Source organism: Galleria mellonella, unplaced genomic scaffold (genome assembly GCF_026898425.1).
Source record: "Galleria mellonella isolate WM207_F2 unplaced genomic scaffold, CSIRO_AGI_GalMel_v1 utg312, whole genome shotgun sequence".
Lineage (NCBI taxonomy): Eukaryota > Metazoa > Arthropoda > Insecta > Lepidoptera > Pyralidae > Galleria > Galleria mellonella.
This window is the reverse complement of record NW_026442074.1, coordinates 4,325,433-4,345,437: the sequence shown is the minus strand read 5'-3', so window position 1 is coordinate 4,345,437 and position 20,005 is coordinate 4,325,433. Positions and strand designations below refer to the sequence as shown.

Genomic DNA, 20,005 nt, shown 5'->3' with positions numbered 1-20,005 from the left:
GAAATCAATTCATACTCAAGTCAATTGACTGAAGTGTTTGTCTATTCTATGTCTGTCTATGACAGTATGGCTGTCGATTAAGCGTAGGGTATTGGTGTTTTTTTTATAAAATTTGAGAAAATATTGTTTTCATGTAATATACCTATAATAGTTACGTATTAATTAATAAGTATGGAAGCATTGGGCTGACACTTTTTAGATATTAGAAACAGTCCTCTTGAGGGTGAGTGTGTTTGCTTCTCGTTATTAAAAAAATAATTGCTTGCTTCTTAAGTATTTCTAATTATTATATTATCTTTCTGTCATTATTACTTTCATTAATTTAGTAATTTCGAAACATACTAATATATTTACTTAAAAGAGCTTAATTTAATTTCTGGCATCACTATTATTCGCCATATAGTAAGTACATTTCGGTACCCTTTCACTTTATTGTCTACATATTTTCGTGCTCTACTTATTTCGAACTTGATTTTTTGTTTTCTTATCTTTAAGATTCTTCTACAGTAGTTGGTAACGAAACAATTTATTTCTATGTCACTGTTATTAAAATAGAAATTTAGTACATTGCTAGCTCAATACATAAATAAAATTATTCATATCACCTATTATAAATATAAAAAAAGCTTTATTTTAGGTAAATAAATATATTAATAAGAATATTGGCCCATATACCCATACCTTACAGATTAGCATATATATCAAATAACAAGTTGTAAACTATAGACAATCTTTGTATTTATTATTGTTTATTAAATTAGGGTAAGCATATACACTGAGGTAGATTTTCACAAGCCTTTCTTTAAAGCTATTTCTAAAATTTACAGTTCATATTTTAGAGAAAATATATATTATGGACCAGTACCTTGTTACTAATAATATAGTGCTGCTCGTGACATAGCAGTGAGACAGGCAGGCAGGGATTTTGCTATTAATGGGGTTACTAGTCCCCATTACTAACAATAACTTCTTTCAGTAAATTCCATATTTGTATATATATGTTGAGGATTATTCCTTATCTGTGTGAGATTTAATAATAAATATTTTTAAAGATTATGTAAATCTCTCATATATTTTGTTATCATATTGAATATCATGTTCCACTACCTTGTTATAAGATAAGCCCAGATTGTTGTGGTAAAATTCCAATACTAACCACTTCTTGTATTATTCAGTTTTGTATTCCATCAACTGTGATCACTGTTGTGGATAAAAATGTATTTGATGACAAAAAAATAACTATTATCCATAAAAGGCTAACTAATAATTATATAATAAGGTTTTGAATTATATTGAAGTAGGCATGAAATCTTTTTTTTATAATTAATAATTTATAAATGATTTTTAAATTAATAATTTGAAATAATGATTATGAAGTTAGTTGCTAAACATTATGAATATTTATAGACTTTGTACAAAAGTAGATTGCTTGGGTACCTCTGTCCATTTCGTGTTTCTACTGTGAAGGAGTTGTGTTTGTATAGCTGTGTTTTGGTTTGAAGGGTGGGATATGGTGTGAATTTACAGGGTACAGAGGAATAACACCTGAGTTCTCAGGAATGGCAACGCATGGGGGATATCATGGGCTAAACAGTATACTCTGTTATGTCCATAGTACTGCTTGTGTTTATAGGTGACGGTTATCACTTTCCATCAGGTGGGCCATCAGCTTGTTTGCCATTCTAAGTTGTATAAAAAAATTCTGTTGTAACTAAATTTTAACTAAATAATTTTAATTTTATGGCATATAGTTCAAATAATTTACAGTGTTTCATGGTTATTAATTAATGTGAGTAAAACTAGACCTAATTCAGTAAATAAAAATGTAATCATATGTACAGATTATGTTGATGACTGTGAAATCAAATATGGTAATTGTATTACTGGATTTTTTATTATTGATTTTTTTTTTATTGTGATATTGATATTCAAAGTCCCAACCACAATATCATAAATCAGGAAAGTAAACATAGTTCATATTGTGTCACTCCCTCGCTCATGGTACAAATACAGCTAGAACTTAGGTAATATACCAGTTTTTATGAATATTTACGTTATGCAGACTTTTTTTAAGGAGTAGGAGCACAATTCATGTTTAAAATTTGTAATGTAAGCAAGGATTACTATAATATTAATGTATAATATTATATTATAATTATATGGGTGAATATATTCATTATCATGAAATGAGTACCCAAAAATTGTTTATATAAAATTTTTATAATATGTAAATAAAATTATTATTTTATTCATTTTAGAGTGACCACATCCAAAGAACTTTGTGACCATCCCACAGTGCAACTGAACATAGTGCTCAAGGAAGATGGCACAAGTAGGAGCTAACATGGAGTACCAGGAATACAAATGGGCTTACTCAATCATGGACTCATCCAAGTAAATATTTTTATTTTATACTCTTATATCAAAGTACTTTTTTTTTAAAAGTTCTGTCACATTTATTATGTTTAATGTCTGTTTGAAGCAAATAAATATTTCATTTTAGTATTATTTTATGGGAATGTAAGCTCAGCATCTAAAATTAACAATATTAACTAAAAAAGGGGCATTACTTTTACTAGTTACCACTATTTTTTTCTATCTACTATTATTATTTATTTTATATATGTATATTTATGTGGGTGATAGATTCAACTGTTTGAATCGAATAAATATTTGATATTTTGTTTTTATACTAATATGGTGGTAAACAAGCATATGGCCTGTCTTATGGTAAACAGTTACCGTAGCCTATGGACGCTTGTGACGTCAAGGATGTCACGCGCGCGTTGTTGACCCTGAGTTATGATGATGATGATGATGAGTCTCGACTGATTTCGATCGTAATTACTCCTATAAATCCCATAGTCCTAGGGTAACCGGAAGCAATCATCTACACAGAAAAGATATTTTAGTTTTTAAATGAGCAGACATTTTCTCTCTCCCTTGTCCACCGCAACCCAATGAAACGGGATTACTGAGTTTGAATGCAATATCTGACCAAGAGTCTCCTTGACGTCTACTACAGTTCTTAGTCATAATACACCCAGACGTAGGTTTAAATAAAAAAGAATTCACCCACTATATTGAGTGAGTCGACCTAGTCGTTCTAGAAGTTGCAGAATTCTCATTTAGCGGTATTACACAGGTTTCTTCTGGCGGCATATTCCTATTGTTTAGTTAAAAACTACTAACATCGAGTATTATTTGACCCTTTATTAATGCTTGGTTCCTGGCCACCCTATGAAGCCAATCGCGTTCCCATCTCCGGTTCTGGCCATAAACCATGACATGTTAGCTCGCCGGACGTGTCCGATGCTTGTCCGCGGTGACTACTTTCTAAATCGAACCACGGTTCGTGCACAATGTGGGGGGTAACCGCAAAACCGTTCTGCGTTGGTTCCGGTGCTTTCTGTCTCGTAGACGGATTAGACAGTGTTAACAATTTTCATATCCATACCATTAAAATTATTGTTATATAATAATAGTTAATAAGTTAATTATTTGTATAAGTTAAACATATAATTGACTAGTTTTAAATTATTTAAATACATCCTGAGTACAATTTACGTCAATACACTACCTGTGTGACTATTACAATGTGAGAATTGAATTGACATTTACAGCCAGAATAATTAATATAATAATATCAATAAGTTAATAACCAAATATCAATTGTTATAGATATTATTAATTGGTAAAACAATTATAATGCCAGTTTAATGTATAATTCGTTTAAATTTTAATTTGACCAAGCATTTTTATCATTGATATAATCATCTATTCTTTAATATGCTTTTTACAGAGTGATTTTTACAGATTCTTCTGTAATATTTATTCTCAATCTTATCCATTTTTATGACTTCACATATCCATCTTAAGAATTCTTAATGCATTAGTAAACTATAAAAAAATAAATAACGAATTGCCAACGCATCTGAAATACGACAAAATAACTTTGTCTTTATTTTTAATTAATAAAATTAATAATGTATAATCATAAATTAATTACGATAAGAAAACCATTATAAATAATTGTAATTATAATTAATTCTTATTAAGCCTGCATTGTCGCTGAACAACACGCGCTGTGTTAACACAGCTAATTGAAGGGGTCTGGAGTGTGGTATAACGTTACATGGGGGCGACGTGGTCTCGAACATCGTACACTTAATTAGACACGGATCAAGAAGCACTTCACGACTTGACTATGACGATATTGATTGGGTTTTGATAACTTTCGTTACTCGATACGATGTAACTACTCTTATAATTAAAATTTTATTACATCGCAATAAATTGAGAACATTTACAAAATGATACATTTAAAGGATTTAATTGGACCCTGTTAGGTTCTAAGTAATCTTCACGAAGCAAGAAAGTATGTTATTATGAAATTGTTATAAAAATATATGTATGCAAAAAATTATCCCACTCAATTATTTCAAATAGTTAAAATTATGGCAAATTCAGTTTGCACAAACTTCATAAAGTAAATATCTACGACTTATTTCGATTACATCCGGGTATTAAGATGTTTTATAAGTATCATACGTCAAATGGCAAATCCCTCCATGGGGGAGGCTTAGTGGGCAGTTAAAGGCTGATGTGATGATGATACATCAAATGCTCGTACTCAGAGCCTTTTTTCGCTTCCTCTTTATTTATAAAACGGTTTATATAAGCTTACCAGTTAAGAGCACTTTTAACTTATTTTGGTCTTATGTAGATAAAAATTAGGCGGTTATTTTCACGTCGTCTTAGTCAATGAGAGGCAAGACTTATTGGTTTAACAGTGCGGTTAGTGTTGTACTGCTGGCACACTTATGCGACGTCGTATCGCCAAAATCGGCGATGCCTTTCACAGTAAATTTCGACGCGGACTGCGTTTTAATTTGTCGGACACAGTAGTAATTTTTGGAGTAACACTAAAGCAGTAAGGGATTTGGCCTAAAAAAATTAAATTGAAACTCTACGCATATGTCTATAAGTAATAAAATCCGTCATGTGAGAATTAAATTTACATGCTGAGAGTCCCTTAGAAAAAAAAAAATTAAGTTTAGTAGTATGTAAATAAAATAAGTGTCACGTAATCCTACCAGGCAATTGCCTGATTATGAAGCTAGTATAATCTATTTTATGAGATGCAAGGGTCAATACTTAAAGGCTCAATGAATTTTTGTATTCACGTAGGTACGATTTGAGATGGAAAAGGACATAGATTACTAATTATCCCGACCAATCTTCATATTATCTGTCACGCAGACGAAGTTGTGGGTAAAAGCTAGTTGTAAAATAAAAGTTATTCAATGACCTCTCAATACGTTTCCTTAATCAAAACGGAATCCTTATAAGATTCACGCCGACCATGCTTCGGGCATCACTTACTATATTTTTTTTTCAGCCAGCGTTGTTTATTGGTATAACGTAGTTTTATTATTTAGGGTGTCGGCGTGCTTGATCTCAATGCTGCTGATTGTGTATGGCAGTTTCCGCTCCCTGAACATGGAGCGGGAAGCACGGGAGCGTGCTGAGAGAGAACGAGAAGCCTCACTACTAGGCGGGAAGCCGTCCACTGCGACGTCTTCTAATAACAGTAAGTATCAGTATATTAGTTAAAATTTAAATGAAGAATATGTTAAACTAGCTGTATATTGCTGCTTTACTCGCGTGAATTAGTAAAAAAAGTATTCTATGTTCCAAGTTAGGATTCTTAGGCATATTTAGGGGTTTACCCCAGAATTATTAAGTGCCTACCTCAGGACACGAACGGAACTCAGCTCCGGCGGGGGGAAAGGGATTATTAGCAATGGAGTTTGACAGTTTGACCTCCACGTGGTTCCTCCTGGAAACCATCGTGAACAATTCATGTTAAATTCATCACGATAGGCTAACTGACCTACTTCATCCTCACCTATCATTCTTCACTGGTGCCCCGCCGGTATACACCGGTTGGGCTCCCATTCCATTATTATTCATTACAAAAAAAAACTCAGATCCGGCTATAGCCATTTGAGTGTACATAATGCACTTTTTTAAAGGGCTGTAAAACAATTTTAAATACGGTAATGGTTAAGATATAACCTGTACATATATAAAATTTAATTCAAACCCGTTCTGTAATTTGGCATAAAAAAGTTACAAACTTTGATCCATATATCCTCATAAAAATTGGCGTTTATAATAAGAGCAGGATGTAAATGAGCGAACTGAAATAAGCGTAATGTACCTATCGGAGTTTCTCTACATAATTGACCGTAGCATGCCGCAGTCGTAGTTGAGTAATGTTATCATAAAACTGTATTCTTAATTAGCTGTGCTCGCGAATTCGTCCACGTGATATTCGAAAATAAACATGATGTGATTAATCGAGTGCGAATCGTAGAAATAATATTATTATTTTATAATAACACCACCTTAATGTTTCTTTTTTTGTAATACCAGTCGTAGAAACAATGTTGTTACTTAATACTAACATCAACTAAATGATTGTTTTTTTTTTTTTTGTAAATAGGATTATAATAAAAAATATTACGTTCCGGAGGGGGGGGGGGGGCGATTGTTAGTAATATGGACTACCAGTCTCATTGCTAGCTATATAGAGTACATTGTATCAAGTCGACCTCCACATGGTCCCCCCTGGAATCCATCATGCTGAATTCCAAGCATGATGGTTTCCACGGGGATACCGTTAGCGTAGGCGGGGCTACGATTCCATTACCAAGGGGGAAAGGGATTGTTAGCAATGGGATTTGACAACCCCGTTGCTAGCAATATATCCTATCAGGGCGACCTCCATGTGAATAATTTTTGATGAATTTTTCACGATGGGCTAACTGACCTACTTCATCTTATATATCATCTCTCACTGGTGCCCCGGCAGCGTATACCGATAGCGCAGGCGGGATTACCATTCCATTACCACCCATAAAAAAAAATCCATTACCATCCATCAAAAAAAGGCTTTACGTTCTGTATAATACAAGACTTCATATCCATATCACTCCAGCTGTATTTTAGGATAAGCTCGACTGATTTTTTGATTGAGATTTGCGGGATTGAGTTTTTTTTTTGTGGAACAAAATTTTATCTCGTTATTCATAAAAACTAAAACCTGCTACAAAACATATTTTAGCTATGACAATGTTTTGTCACTTTCTTTCAAATTAAGAATTTAGCATAAAAAAAAAAAAACAAAACACTTCAGTAGCTAAAATAGTTTTAATGACACGTTTGAGTTTTTTATGAATAAAGGGGTTAAATTTTAAACCAAACTAGACACAATTTCTTTCACTGAACGTTTCTATATTTGAGTTTAATAAAACAAATATACTTTCTCCGTTGATCTATTAGTAAAGACAATAGACACTATAAGAGCTTCATCGCTGTACTGGCACGAGATTTTACTTCAGTTTCAATAGCGTTCAATTATTGCACGGAGCGAGTCTAATTAATAATAGTTATTTCAGTTGCTTCCTTATCGGTTACGACAAACATAAAGGATGGATACCATTAGAATATGTTAGTTAAGAATGCATTATAAAGGAAACTAGCTTTTTGCCCGCTGTTTCATTCGCGCAGATTACTGAAAAAGAAAAACCAATACAATAGACCAGTTTTAGTTTTCGGTCCAAAATAAAACATACACCAGTTTTTAATTTAGACGTTCAGGAACACAACAGTGAAAACCGCAATCAATTTGGTGCAGTATTTTTTGCGTGATACCGGAACAAACATATGAAGAGGCAAAGAGATTTTTAAAAATTATTATTTGGCTTCTGTTGTTCCTATTGAACCACCTTACATATTTTTTATAATTATCTTTCATGTACAGACATTGTCTATTAGGAATTTTATTATTTTAATGACATTAACCATTTTAACACGTAAAAGCTAAACTTTTTTCACTTAAAGAAATTCGTTTTTGTTCCTTGAAAATATTCAAAGATTTAAACGTTTTCACTTATACAGTTTATAAGGTCCAAACAAATAACACAATATATATATATATAAACGAACACACAATATCACTTGATGTTTAAATAAAATAATATTTAAATCACCTACTAATTATCTATTTTCGTAATAAACGACAGTCAACAATTGCTATAACACAAGCAATAATTTAATTTTGGACAAACCAAAAAGTATTAACATTTTCAAGTACCTATTCAATATATGTTTAAACGTTTTACTATAAAAGCCTCAAATCTTTAAATGTTCAAAAGATGTCTATGTTATTAAAAATAAAAGTTAAACACCTTTTATAATAATTAATTTTTATTAATAATAAATTCTGTTTTATTTTAATCTATAGAATTTCACACATAAAATTACAAATAATCACTATTATATATTAAATTTAAATTTTCAATAATTCATTTTTTCGGCACGTGAGACTCAAAATCAAACAGAATAAACCTCTGAAGATTTCAAGTCCATATTAGAACTATTTAAAAAATATTGCATTATTGTTTCCTGCATCGGATGACATATAAAGTCATCCTCCAGTAATCTATGACAGAGCCCTTCGTGTATAACGAACGCGGCCTTTAGTTCCATAGATTTAACTATATCAATAAAATAATACATCTTTATATTAGTTTTATTGCAGCAATACAAAACTGCGGTAATAATGAGTAGCGATTGATTAATTACTAGCCGGCAACAAAGCTGTTTTTTAATTTAACTTCTTTTACAGGAAATTGTGATTTATATAAAATACTATTTTGTTTTTTATTTATAATATTTTCCTTATTGTGTAGGATTTATTATTCGTCCAATTAACAGCTAGGAAATAAACTTTATTGCTTTTATGTGGTTATACCATGGAGCATTTTGTAGTATTTGGTCAATTCTAATAGGTGATTATATCAAAAGATATGTTTATCTATTATTGAGATGTCTACATATTATAAAAGTCCTGTGTGTGTCGTAAGAGGCAACTAAGGGAACTTAATGGTCGAGGGATGGATAGCAGCGTTCTTCTTTAAACATTACCAAAGTCTAACTGTGGTTGCCAATCCGCGCGCCAAGCGTAGCAACTACTGGCAAAATTCACCAAAGGGGAGGCCCATGTTCACAATTGGGCAGTTAACGGCTGATATTATCATCATCATCAATATTATAAAAAGAAAAAATTTGATCATTTGTTTGATTATTTGTAATTCAAAAACGATCGTGCAAGCAAAGCTTCACGAAGTTTTGTATAATAGTGCGCATATGCTTTTATTAAAGAATCAGGCATCCTTAAAATGATCCTGAAAAGGCCAATGGGCACCAGTGAATGATTCTAGGTGAGAATGGAGTCAGGTCATTCGGCTCATCGTGACGAATTCCCCAAGAATTAACCGAAATTGTCAACTTGATAGAGTATTATTGCTAGCTAGGTTGTTAGACCCCATTTCTGACATTCCTCAATACACACAATCCCCCTTATATTATGATTCGAGTATAGCAACACGAATTTCAATGTTTAAGTTTGGTGAATGCTAGGCTGATTTGCAGGTTAAGAATTTTCCTCTGTAATCATGGAGTTAAGCTATTAATTATAATTTGCATAACTTATTAATACTAATTGTTCCAGATGTACAAACTCTAAACACAATGCAAGCGCTGTGTTTTCCGCTCGGCTCGTCAGTGGCGCTACTGATCATGTTTTTCTTCTTTGATTCAATGCAGACTCTCGTTGCGATATGTACTGCAAGTAAGTGATATTGTATAATATGTAAACTTAGAGAAAAGCGGGTCTATTTTTTTATACAATTTTGCGTGAGAAATAGTTGTTTCCTTTCTAACTTCGATATTTATTTTGTTTTACGATTTTTGCATCTTTTTAATGCATAAAAACTAATTTTATTTATTAAATAATTAAATATAAATATGTCGAGATATATTATGTGCGTAAGTATATAGAACACTGATAAAAAAACGAGTTAGCTCATTTGACAATTAGCTGACAAAAAGTTGATCCGTTTTTGAAACTATTATATATAATCTAAGTATGTAAATTAGGTATTATAAAAAGGACAGTTTTTTTTTCTCTGTAATAAATTTACTCAAATTTAAAAATACTTTCACCTATAGAAAACACATTACGAGCCTGTAACATGGAATGTATGTTTATTTAAAAAAAACATGCAGAGCCTGGCCGAGTCGTTAGTTAAGACTATGTGTACATTATGATATGTATATATGTCGTCACAGTAATAACTAGTTACCCGCACTTAATAAATTGGTCTCAAATCCTATAGCAGTATAGTAACCAACGTTAGCAATGTTCACCACAGCGAATCCACCGCTATTTAATACAGTTGCAATTTACGATATCCCTTGCATTGTTTATACAGTGTCACTTTTTCGTAATAAAAGCAAATAATAGTATTGTGAATGCCCTATTCACAGTACCGTTATCTTCCATTCAGTTTGATCGATACAATAAATCACAAAGGGAATATAATATAAATGTACTGATAATAAAATTGAGTAATTTTTAAATATTATTTGAACGTGTTTTAATATACATATATATTCTTTATTGCACTAAAACATACAATAATAACAAGTAGTTAATAACAATGTTAGTAAAGGCGAACTTATCTATAAAAGAGATTTCTTCCAGTCAACCTAACACAGTAATTTAATGAATAGCAATAAGATTAATAGCAGCTAGTATTATTGAGTACTGCGTTCAAGGTCGTCATGTAGCAAGGGTTGGCATCGCATGTTTGTGCTTCTAGTGTTGCAAGCATTTATGCTGTGCTGTGATAACCACTTATCATCCATGCTGCGACCATTAGTCGTATACTTGTTTGCCAACTATACAATAATTCATATTTTCGAATGTCTTCATCTGTTCGAATATGTGTTTTTTGGTATACTTGTTTAGTCCCAGACGTAACAGCTACGTTCAGTGTACTTAGTTGCTATTTCTGGCTTGTAGGACTTCTTATGATACTTAGAATGGCAAACGTTTTGATCGAAAGTGGTAATCGTTGCCTATATATAGATTTGAACAGTATCGTGGATATCATATATGTACTTTACACACAGTACATAGGCATCGATCATATTATCCGTGATTTTTATACTGAGTCAAAAGGACCAATCCGGTATCCAGGTGCTCCGACTCACAGATGAGAGCAGTACTTCATGAGAGGCCGGAATTGTTACTTGACTTCTTGTACATAATGTTACGCCTCCGTACCCTGTAAGTTCACTGCTGTATTCTTCATGCTCTTCAAACAATAATACAAATAAACGCACAATGCAAGCATAGATGATGCTTCATGGCGGAAAAATGGGCGGTTTAATCAGAGGTACTCATGCGGACGTCTTTTGTACAAAATCTTCCTATAATAAATATCTAACAACGCGTCCAGTTAACACGGATCATACATAAAATATAAGCAGTCAAGTCATGCTTAGACAGAAAACTGGCATGCCGACTATAGAGAAAAGTAAATTGTTTGTAATGTTGATGACCTCCTTGGCGCAGCGATAGACACTTTGCTTTTCGTAATGATATTCCGAGTTCTATTCTAGGCCGGAGGCCAGCATAGGAAATAAACTTTTCTAAATTGACTCAGATCTGGGTGTTTTAGGTTGCCTGGTTTCTTGTGAAACAGGGTATCCTAGCTGACCAGTACTTATATTTGTTAATGTGATTGGCATTTTGTCTGGAGTGATTGGCATACCAATATAAGGCTAGGCGTAATGTACCGTTGGCGTGGTGGTTGCAGTAATAGCGTGCGCGGCGCTCGCGTTCCTGCTGACGCCGCTGTGCCAGTACGTGGCGGGCAGCGCGGGCGCGGGCCGCGGCGCCGTGTGCGGCCGCTACTCGGCGCCCGAGCTGGCCGCCGCGCTGCTCGCCGCCGCCATCGTCGCCGTCTGGGTGCTCACCGGCCACTGGCTACTCATGGACGGTGAGTGGCTGCTCTTGATATAGTTTCTTTAATGGGTGAAAATGGAATAGTAACCCCGCCTGCGCTATCGATATACATTGGCGAGGCACCAGTAAGGGATGATAGGTGAGAATGAAAAGACAGGTCAGTTAGCCCATCGTGACAAATTCAACAAGAATTGTTCACGATGATTTCCAGGGGGAACCACGTGGAGGTTGACCTAATTGGGCATATTGCTAGCAATGGAGCTGTCAAACTCCATTGCTAACAATCCCTTTCCCCCCTTAATACAGGTCAGTTAGCTCATCATGACAAATTCTACAAAAATTAACCATGATGATTTCCAGGGAGAACTTCGTAGAGATCAAGCTGATAGGGCATAATACTAGCGATGGGGCTGTTAAACCTCAATACTAACAATCCCTTTCACTCCGACTCTTTATATAGTTGCAAATAGAATAGTAACCTCTCATGCGCTAGCAGTGTACGCTGGCGGTGATAATAGATCAAGTCGGTTGGTTCTTCACGACGAATTCATCAGGAATTAACCGCGATTGTTTCCATGTGGGACCTCGTGGAAGTTAACTTGACAGGGTGCAATCCCCCTCCACTTAAATATTAGATCGGGAATCCTTTTAATTAACTACATAATGATTATCATCTTCCCGTTCTTATTTTATATTTATTTAAGTGTGGCGTAATAAGCTTTTTTTCATCCATTCTTATCTATTTGCAGTCATCTCTTATTTAATTTAAAATATTAGTTATGAGACACACTGTTAAAGTTAACATGAACGAAACTATTCTTATAACAGAATTTATTGGCTACAACAACTCCTTTTTTGCCATTTCAAGTTACATAAAAAATTTAATAGGCCATATACTTAATTTTATAGCCTATTAATATTATGAGTGCAGAAGTTAGTAAGGATGGATGATTCTTCGTTACTTTTACACGCAGGAACCACGGAACGGATTTTAATAAAATTTGGTAGGTTATTATCTGACAGCAGATTGGATATTTCATATCATTGATCCACGTGGATAAAGTCGATAGGCGAAGAAGATACAACTAAATAGTTAGATTTTTATCATTGTATAAAGAAATACTGGGCGAGGGATGGGCAGGAACGTCACTCTTAAAACATCTCCGAAGCCTAACTGCGGTTGCCAATCCGCCTGTCGAGTGTGGCAACTATTGGCAAAACCCTCCTAGGAGGAGTGCTTATGTTTAGCAATGGACAGTTAAAAGCTGATAAGATGATGATGATGATAAAGAAGTACCGTATTTATTTCCAGCTATGGGCATGGGTCTGTGCGTGACGTTCATCGCCCTGATCCGGCTGCCGTCGCTGAAGGTGTCCACGCTGCTGCTCACCGGCCTGCTACTCTACGACGTGTTCTGGGTGTTCTTCTCGTCCTACATCTTCACCACTAATGTCATGGTCAAGGTCGCCACCAGGTAATAATATTTACTGGCGAAAATGTTTAAAAGTAATTTATATTTATACTCTCTTTATACTCTGTACTACAGGTTTTAACCTATTACAGACACCAGCGCCTCACAGCAGAGTTCCATATTATTTTAATTTTATTGTATCCTAAATACCTATGTGTAAATTCAAGTTGTTTGTGAGGAGACATAAATAAATATATTATATTATTTATATCACATGACGTGTTTATCGGAGGACATGGATCTCTGGAATGCGTGCACGCGACAGTTTTTTTTTTAATGTGTGAAAATGAAATGATGCCGATAGCGTAAACGATGTGTCTATGCTATCGGTATACGCTGGTGGGTATTTGTAATAGATGATAGTTGAGGATGATTACACGCGACAGTTGATGATTTTAAGGCTTCTCTCTACTTAATCGGTTGGGGAATTAACCTGAAGATTAACCGACGAATAAAAATTATTTTCCAGATAACAAAGAGTAGAGTAGTTTTGTGGAGAAAATTCTATAACTTTGTGATGTAAGAAAAATGCCTGTTAAGTTGTGCGTAAATAATTATTCTAGTAATAGAGTAGTTATGAAAGTTTGTATATTTATGATTAAAATGCTAGGAGTTAAAAGAAATTTAATTTAACTGTTTAATTTAAATGTTTTATAATATTTATTATTAACCGCATGAAGGTCGACTTGGTAGAGAATAGCAATGGGGCTGTTAGACCATATTATTAACAATCCCATTCCCCTGATTTGGAAGTATGCTAGAACTTTGACATCATCTAGAATGTCACTGACTATAATTTTTGGCAGGGTAATCATGTTATTAATTTGTGGAGCAAAATGTATTTGTTAATTGTATAGTGGATGTGAAGGTATATTTATCGTTAGGCCGGCGGAGAACCCGATGAACGTGGTGGCGCGGCGGCTGCAGCTGGGCGGCGCCATGCGCGACGCGCCCAAGCTGTCGCTGCCCGCCAAGCTCGTGTTCCCCTCCATGCACCACCAGGGACACTTCTCCATGCTCGGTATGCGCGCCACCACTTACCTTCCACTCGCTACTACCTGCTATAATTATGCTGTTCTTTTTTTATACAACTTAGAATGGCAAACAAGCTGACGGCCCACCTGATGGAAAGTGGTAACCGTCGCCTATAGACATGAGCAGTACCATGGACATAACAGAGTATACTGTTTCAACCATGATACCCCCCATGCGTTGCCATTCCTGAGGACTCAGGTTGTTATTCCTCTGTACCCAGTAAATTCACGCCATATTCCACCCTTCAAACCGAAACACAGCCATACAAACACAGCTGCTTCACGGTTGAAACACGAATCGGACAGAGGTACCCAAGCAATCGACTTTTGTACAAAGTCTCCCTCTGGTAAAACTGTCTGTCTCTGTCTACTTGTGCCATGATATTATTAAATTAAATAGCTTTTATAATCTAATCCTACATCTGGCAACGGCAGTCATGAAGTGTGTATTTGGCTGTTATTTTTTTTATACTAGGAAAGCAAACGATCTGATCAAAAGTGGAAGTCGCCTATAGACATGAACATAAAGACGTCAACAATAGATATGGAAGGTATTCTAAGTTGTATAAAAAATCAATTTATATTTTTCAGGTCTTGGTGATATCGTCATGCCGGGTTTATTGCTATGTTTCGTGTTGCGATACGATGCTTACAAGAAAGCGACGTTGGTTTGCCAAATGGGCCAGGTGCCTGGACCTAGGTCTATGGTAAGTTAAACAGTTTTTTCTGAAACTTAACAAACACTATTACTATATACTAATTTCAAAGTAATCTGCTCAAACTGACAAGTTGTGTTGTTTTAATGGTTTCTTTTTATATTTTGCGCTTTATTATAGCTAGCTGCCATGTGAAAACCATAGAAAAGTATTATTATAATATTAATGAAATATAATTTATGGATTCATTGTATGTAACATGTAATAGTGAGATAGTATCAAGTATAATTATTAGAACGAATACTATTCTCCAAAAATCTTTTCTAAAGGAGTTCTAATACAATAAAAATTGCCACAATATTTCCTATTTCCTGCAGCAGAATCTGTGTAATTTTGAATCTTAGGAATAATAATAATTATTATTTGATAACCAAAATTAAATAGGCATTACATAACGGCATGACATTCACAGATGTGATAATATTATTATACTCCAAGAACATAAAATGGTTTGCTGCAGAGTTCCCGATTGACGTACTTCCACTGCTCGCTGCTGGGTTACTTCCTGGGGCTGCTGACGGCGACGGTGTCGGCGGAAGTGTTCAAGGCCGCGCAGCCTGCTCTGCTGTATCTCGTGCCCTTCACGCTGCTGCCACTGCTCACCATGGCCTACGTGAAGGTACACCCCACAATAATAACATTCAGTAAACAGTCCACTGCTAAACATGGCTCTCTCCATGAAACGAAATGTACTCATTTCAGTATACTTAATAGATTTTTTTTTGCACATATGTTTAAATTTAAGAGCGACATTGACATAGGCGAAGCTGCTTAACACTGTGTACTTGACTTTTTTTATTGTCTATGTGTCATACAATTGCGCCAATTTTCTAGCTTTTACCTGATGCTATTTGACAAATAAAACAACAAATAACTTGATATATAACCTAAAATATCTAATTTTCAAGCAATTTTCGCATTCGAACTCAAGATCACAATTACGCAAAGTAACATGTCTATAATTGTATCACAGAGGTCGTCGATATCTTGCCACCTCTAAATGTTTGCTCATTACCGTCTCTACAACCATATTGGGTCCCGCAATAATTATATGCTTTATATGAAAATAATTGTTGAAAATAATAAAATATACTACAGGGCGATCTAAGAAGAATGTGGAGCGAACCATTTATAACACCACCGAACGGCAAGGGCGGCGCGGACTTCGATGTGTGACTGGCTGCAAGTTTGCGCGTCATTTACTCCGCTTGAAAGACTTCACCCCGCCGCCGCGTCGCGCCTGCATTCGTACAGTTAGATGTTATACTCACTTACCGAGATTGTCTATGGATTCTCTCTATCGTAGATTTTTACTTTTATATCTTAATATTGTGCTAAGGAATTCTCAATATATCTTTTCTAAAAATATAACAAAAATGTTACCACCGCAAAGCAAAACAGATATATTTCCATATATGTGAGTTTTAGAACAAAAAATTTAAAATAAAAATTGTGGACACATTCTATACTCTAATGTAAAATTACTTTGGCATTATTACACTATTTACTAATAAATGAGTATTCATACTAACTGCTAGTGTGCAGGCCAAATTGTGAATTGATGTTTACAGTAATATACAGATGTATCTATGTTTAGGTTAGTCGATACGCTTTTATTTCGTTACTACGATATCAATTGGCATGTTACAGCACAGGGTAACTTTAAGACCTCTAAATAACATGTGTTAATATTCTAAGTGTCAGGACCAGAGCACAGAACTCTTGTAACTAAAATAAATTATTCTATGACAGTGATATTAGTCTCACAAAATTAAATACTCAATTAGCGTTTCATGTTTTATGTACACATAAACATCAAATAGTTCTATATACAGTACAATATGACACGAACTGGTAATGTTGGCCCTGAGTAAAGCGATTGTAAACAACTGAAAGTATGGTGCCAAATGTGAAGTACATACATTTACAGAACACATAGCATGTATCAAGTGTTAATGCAAATAACTTTACTAATATTCATCTGAAACTTGAGAAAGTATTATAAACTGACTAGCATTGCAAGACTCGTGACATGTGAGGTGCTATTGTGCTGCTGAAACTTTGGTTTGTGTCTTATCATAAGGACTTTTTTATTTTTCTTATGAACAAAACAACAATTCGAAAATGCATAGGTTTAAGATCTTTCTATGAGTCTCATTTGTGTTAAAGTGTAGATGGATTTGATAATTTTTTACTACTTTTGTAATACTAAGAAAAGTTTGTTTTAAATATAAAAAATACAATTTGTTGATGTGATGTCCATGTTTTGCTTCACACTGTGTTTGTACTAATTATTCTGAACCATGACATCATTTTGTTCGATGTGGTCATACTTTGTTGTCACTGCCTTAGACTGATGTTTTCAATGAAGATTTTTTCTATAAGTATGTTAAATGGAGTATTATAGACAAAATGTTAGTCTAAATTATTTAGAGTAAGCTACTAACTATTGTTGTTATTATTATAACAACTGTATTGTTGTTGTAAATTATTTGATTGAATTTAATGAAACATGTTAAGACACTACATCGTAAGAGATAGGTATACTTGGTATGTGTGATTTAATTTTTATAACGTTTTATAACATTTTTTTATTTACATTTAAATAGATCATTATTTTATATTACGTAGTTGTTACTGATAAGTTTATTGTGAAAATTATGAATACATCAAATATAACTATGAGCAGTATTTGTAGTGACAAGTGATATTATTTTATTGAGGCTTATATTGGAAAGTAATTAAGAGTAACAGTTTATTTTACTTTTGATTAATTGTATTTTTTCCAGTTTTTTTCTTTTACTGTATCTGTATGGTACATTTCATAAAGTAGAATCTCGATTTCAGAAACTGTAATAAAATAGTTTTGATGTATTTTTATGATGATATTATTACGATCACTTGCAGGTATTTTCATTGATGTACATACATAAAGAATAATATAATAGTGTAAGATTGATGTTAATGAAGTCCATCACCCATTTCAAGAGTATGTAAATAATATCACACACGACTCATTACCTATCCATAAAACTGGGAAAAGGCATTTAATATTTTTATAATGTATTTGTATTACTAGCAATACTAAATAAAAATATTAGATGAAACTACTAATTTGTTTTTTTTTTATTGCATCTTGTTTTAAAGTGGAAATTGAAATTTGAACAGCATGTCTGTCAGATCAGGTAGAAGTATATAAATAGAGAATAAATGTACTAAACTATTAAAGATATAAATAAACATGGTATTTGTCCATCATCAATCTCGTGTGATACTTGCCCTTGTCACATGAGATATCGCCAATGTCTACTACTAATTGTACTAGTCATTATTTTCAGAACATCTCTCATATTTAATCGTGGGGTTGTACACTTAGTATGTTATACTATGTCTATGGTTTTACATGTAAAGTTCTTCAGGTAAGAAAAATGACACTTTACAATTTGTCAAATTTAAAGCAAACTGGCATGTAGTTGTGAAAATATTATCTATAATGGATAATTTTAATCTAAACTGTAATAAAAACTAGTATGTGTTTATACCGAAAATATTTACTGCATGTATATACAACTACAATGCACAACCCTATGATTTAAAGACCAAAGCAGATAGGATCATTAACTTTCTGAGTATTAGATAAGAGGTAATGAGTTAATGTTAGCTACATTTTCAAGCGCTTTAGATATAGTAAGAAAAGAAACAGATTATTAACTTTATTTATTTATTTATTCTTAGATTCAACATCAGTGTTAACATCTCTCTTTTGAATGAACCTCAATTGTTTCTTCTTCATTCTCTTCAGCTTTGCTGTGTTTGTTATCACTTGTACCACCTCTGCTTTTCGTTTATTCTCTTCTGAACGTTTTATGTTTTCTCTCCTCCGCTCCTTGCGATCTATTTCTCTCTGTTTTAATTGTTCTAAGACTTGTTTTGATAGTTCTTTTGTGCGCTTTAATTCCAAACGTAGCGCTGTTTTCTTCTGGAAATCTTGTTTTAATCCTTTTGTCTTACTTATTGATGAAAATCTGTAATGGGAGGCCAAAATGTAATTAAAGATTTAGTCAATAATATTATTATGTGTATAGACACATATATATAATCTTTTTTATTTAAAACATGCATGTCTTAAAATAATACTGACTACACAGTAATGTCTCAAGAATATTAGGAACATTGTTGTATACTACAAATTTTCTACTACATAAAGAAATTAAATATTTCATTAATGGTAATTGTTTTTGCTGCTTATATTTACTTTAAATTATATACTACAATGGGTAAATCTGAGATACCATTCCCGAAACTTATCTCTAAAATTACAATTTTAATTTGATTAACTATCAAAACTACCATAAAGTATCTATTATTGTACTAAAAAATTATTTACACCTTGTTTTATACTTTATTATTATTATTTATACTTTATAATAATGATTCTACTCTAATATAATTTTTTTTTTTTAATTTTTGAGAATGATAGAAATTGACTCAATTTTTTTTTATATATGTATCGTGTCAATACAATTTTAAGCAAAAAAAAAAAATAAGTGATTGAAAATCAATTGTACATACTTATCTTTTTTAGATTTCCAAAATCTTCCAGATTTAGGCTTGCCTGGAATAGGTTTATTTCTATCATTATTGGTATTATTTTTTTCAGAAACAGTGTTGTTAATAGCCTTTTCTTCTGAAACATCTTGGTTTTTTTTTATATTTTCTAGAATAGCAAGAACTTTTTCATTAGTTCCTTCACTCATAATTATTTAAATCTATTTTAGATACTTTACATTAAAAAAATAAACATGTGGAATTCTGATTCAACCATTAAAAAGGACAGGTAGACATTTGAAATTGACATTATAACCTACTTGACATTGACACAAACAGTATAGTGTG

The 20,005-nt window shown here is 33.3% G+C and overlaps 2 protein-coding genes across 2 annotated transcripts; one reads left to right on the top strand and one right to left on the bottom strand.

Annotated features, from left to right (window-relative positions):
* Positions 1 to 38: 38 nt before the first annotated feature.
* LOC113515216 (signal peptide peptidase-like 3) lies at positions 39 to 18,219 on the top strand. Its single transcript, XM_052896137.1, has 10 exons — positions 39 to 223; positions 2,259 to 2,394; positions 5,442 to 5,593; positions 9,584 to 9,703; positions 11,739 to 11,921; positions 13,200 to 13,362; positions 14,244 to 14,380; positions 14,985 to 15,100; positions 15,570 to 15,728; positions 16,208 to 18,219. The coding sequence occupies exons 2-10, from the start codon at positions 2,324 to 2,326 to the stop codon at positions 16,283 to 16,285; spliced, it is 1,179 nt and encodes a 392-aa protein (XP_052752097.1). The 5' UTR covers positions 39 to 223; positions 2,259 to 2,323; the 3' UTR covers positions 16,286 to 18,219.
* Positions 18,220 to 18,813: 594 nt separating this feature from the next.
* Positions 18,814 to 19,957, bottom strand: LOC113515100 (coiled-coil domain-containing protein 86). Its single transcript, XM_026899247.3, has 2 exons — positions 19,682 to 19,957; positions 18,814 to 19,134 (listed from the first exon to the last, which is right to left on the bottom strand). The coding sequence occupies exons 1-2, from the start codon at positions 19,864 to 19,866 to the stop codon at positions 18,831 to 18,833; spliced, it is 489 nt and encodes a 162-aa protein (XP_026755048.1). The 5' UTR covers positions 19,867 to 19,957; the 3' UTR covers positions 18,814 to 18,830.
* Positions 19,958 to 20,005: the final 48 nt, after the last annotated feature.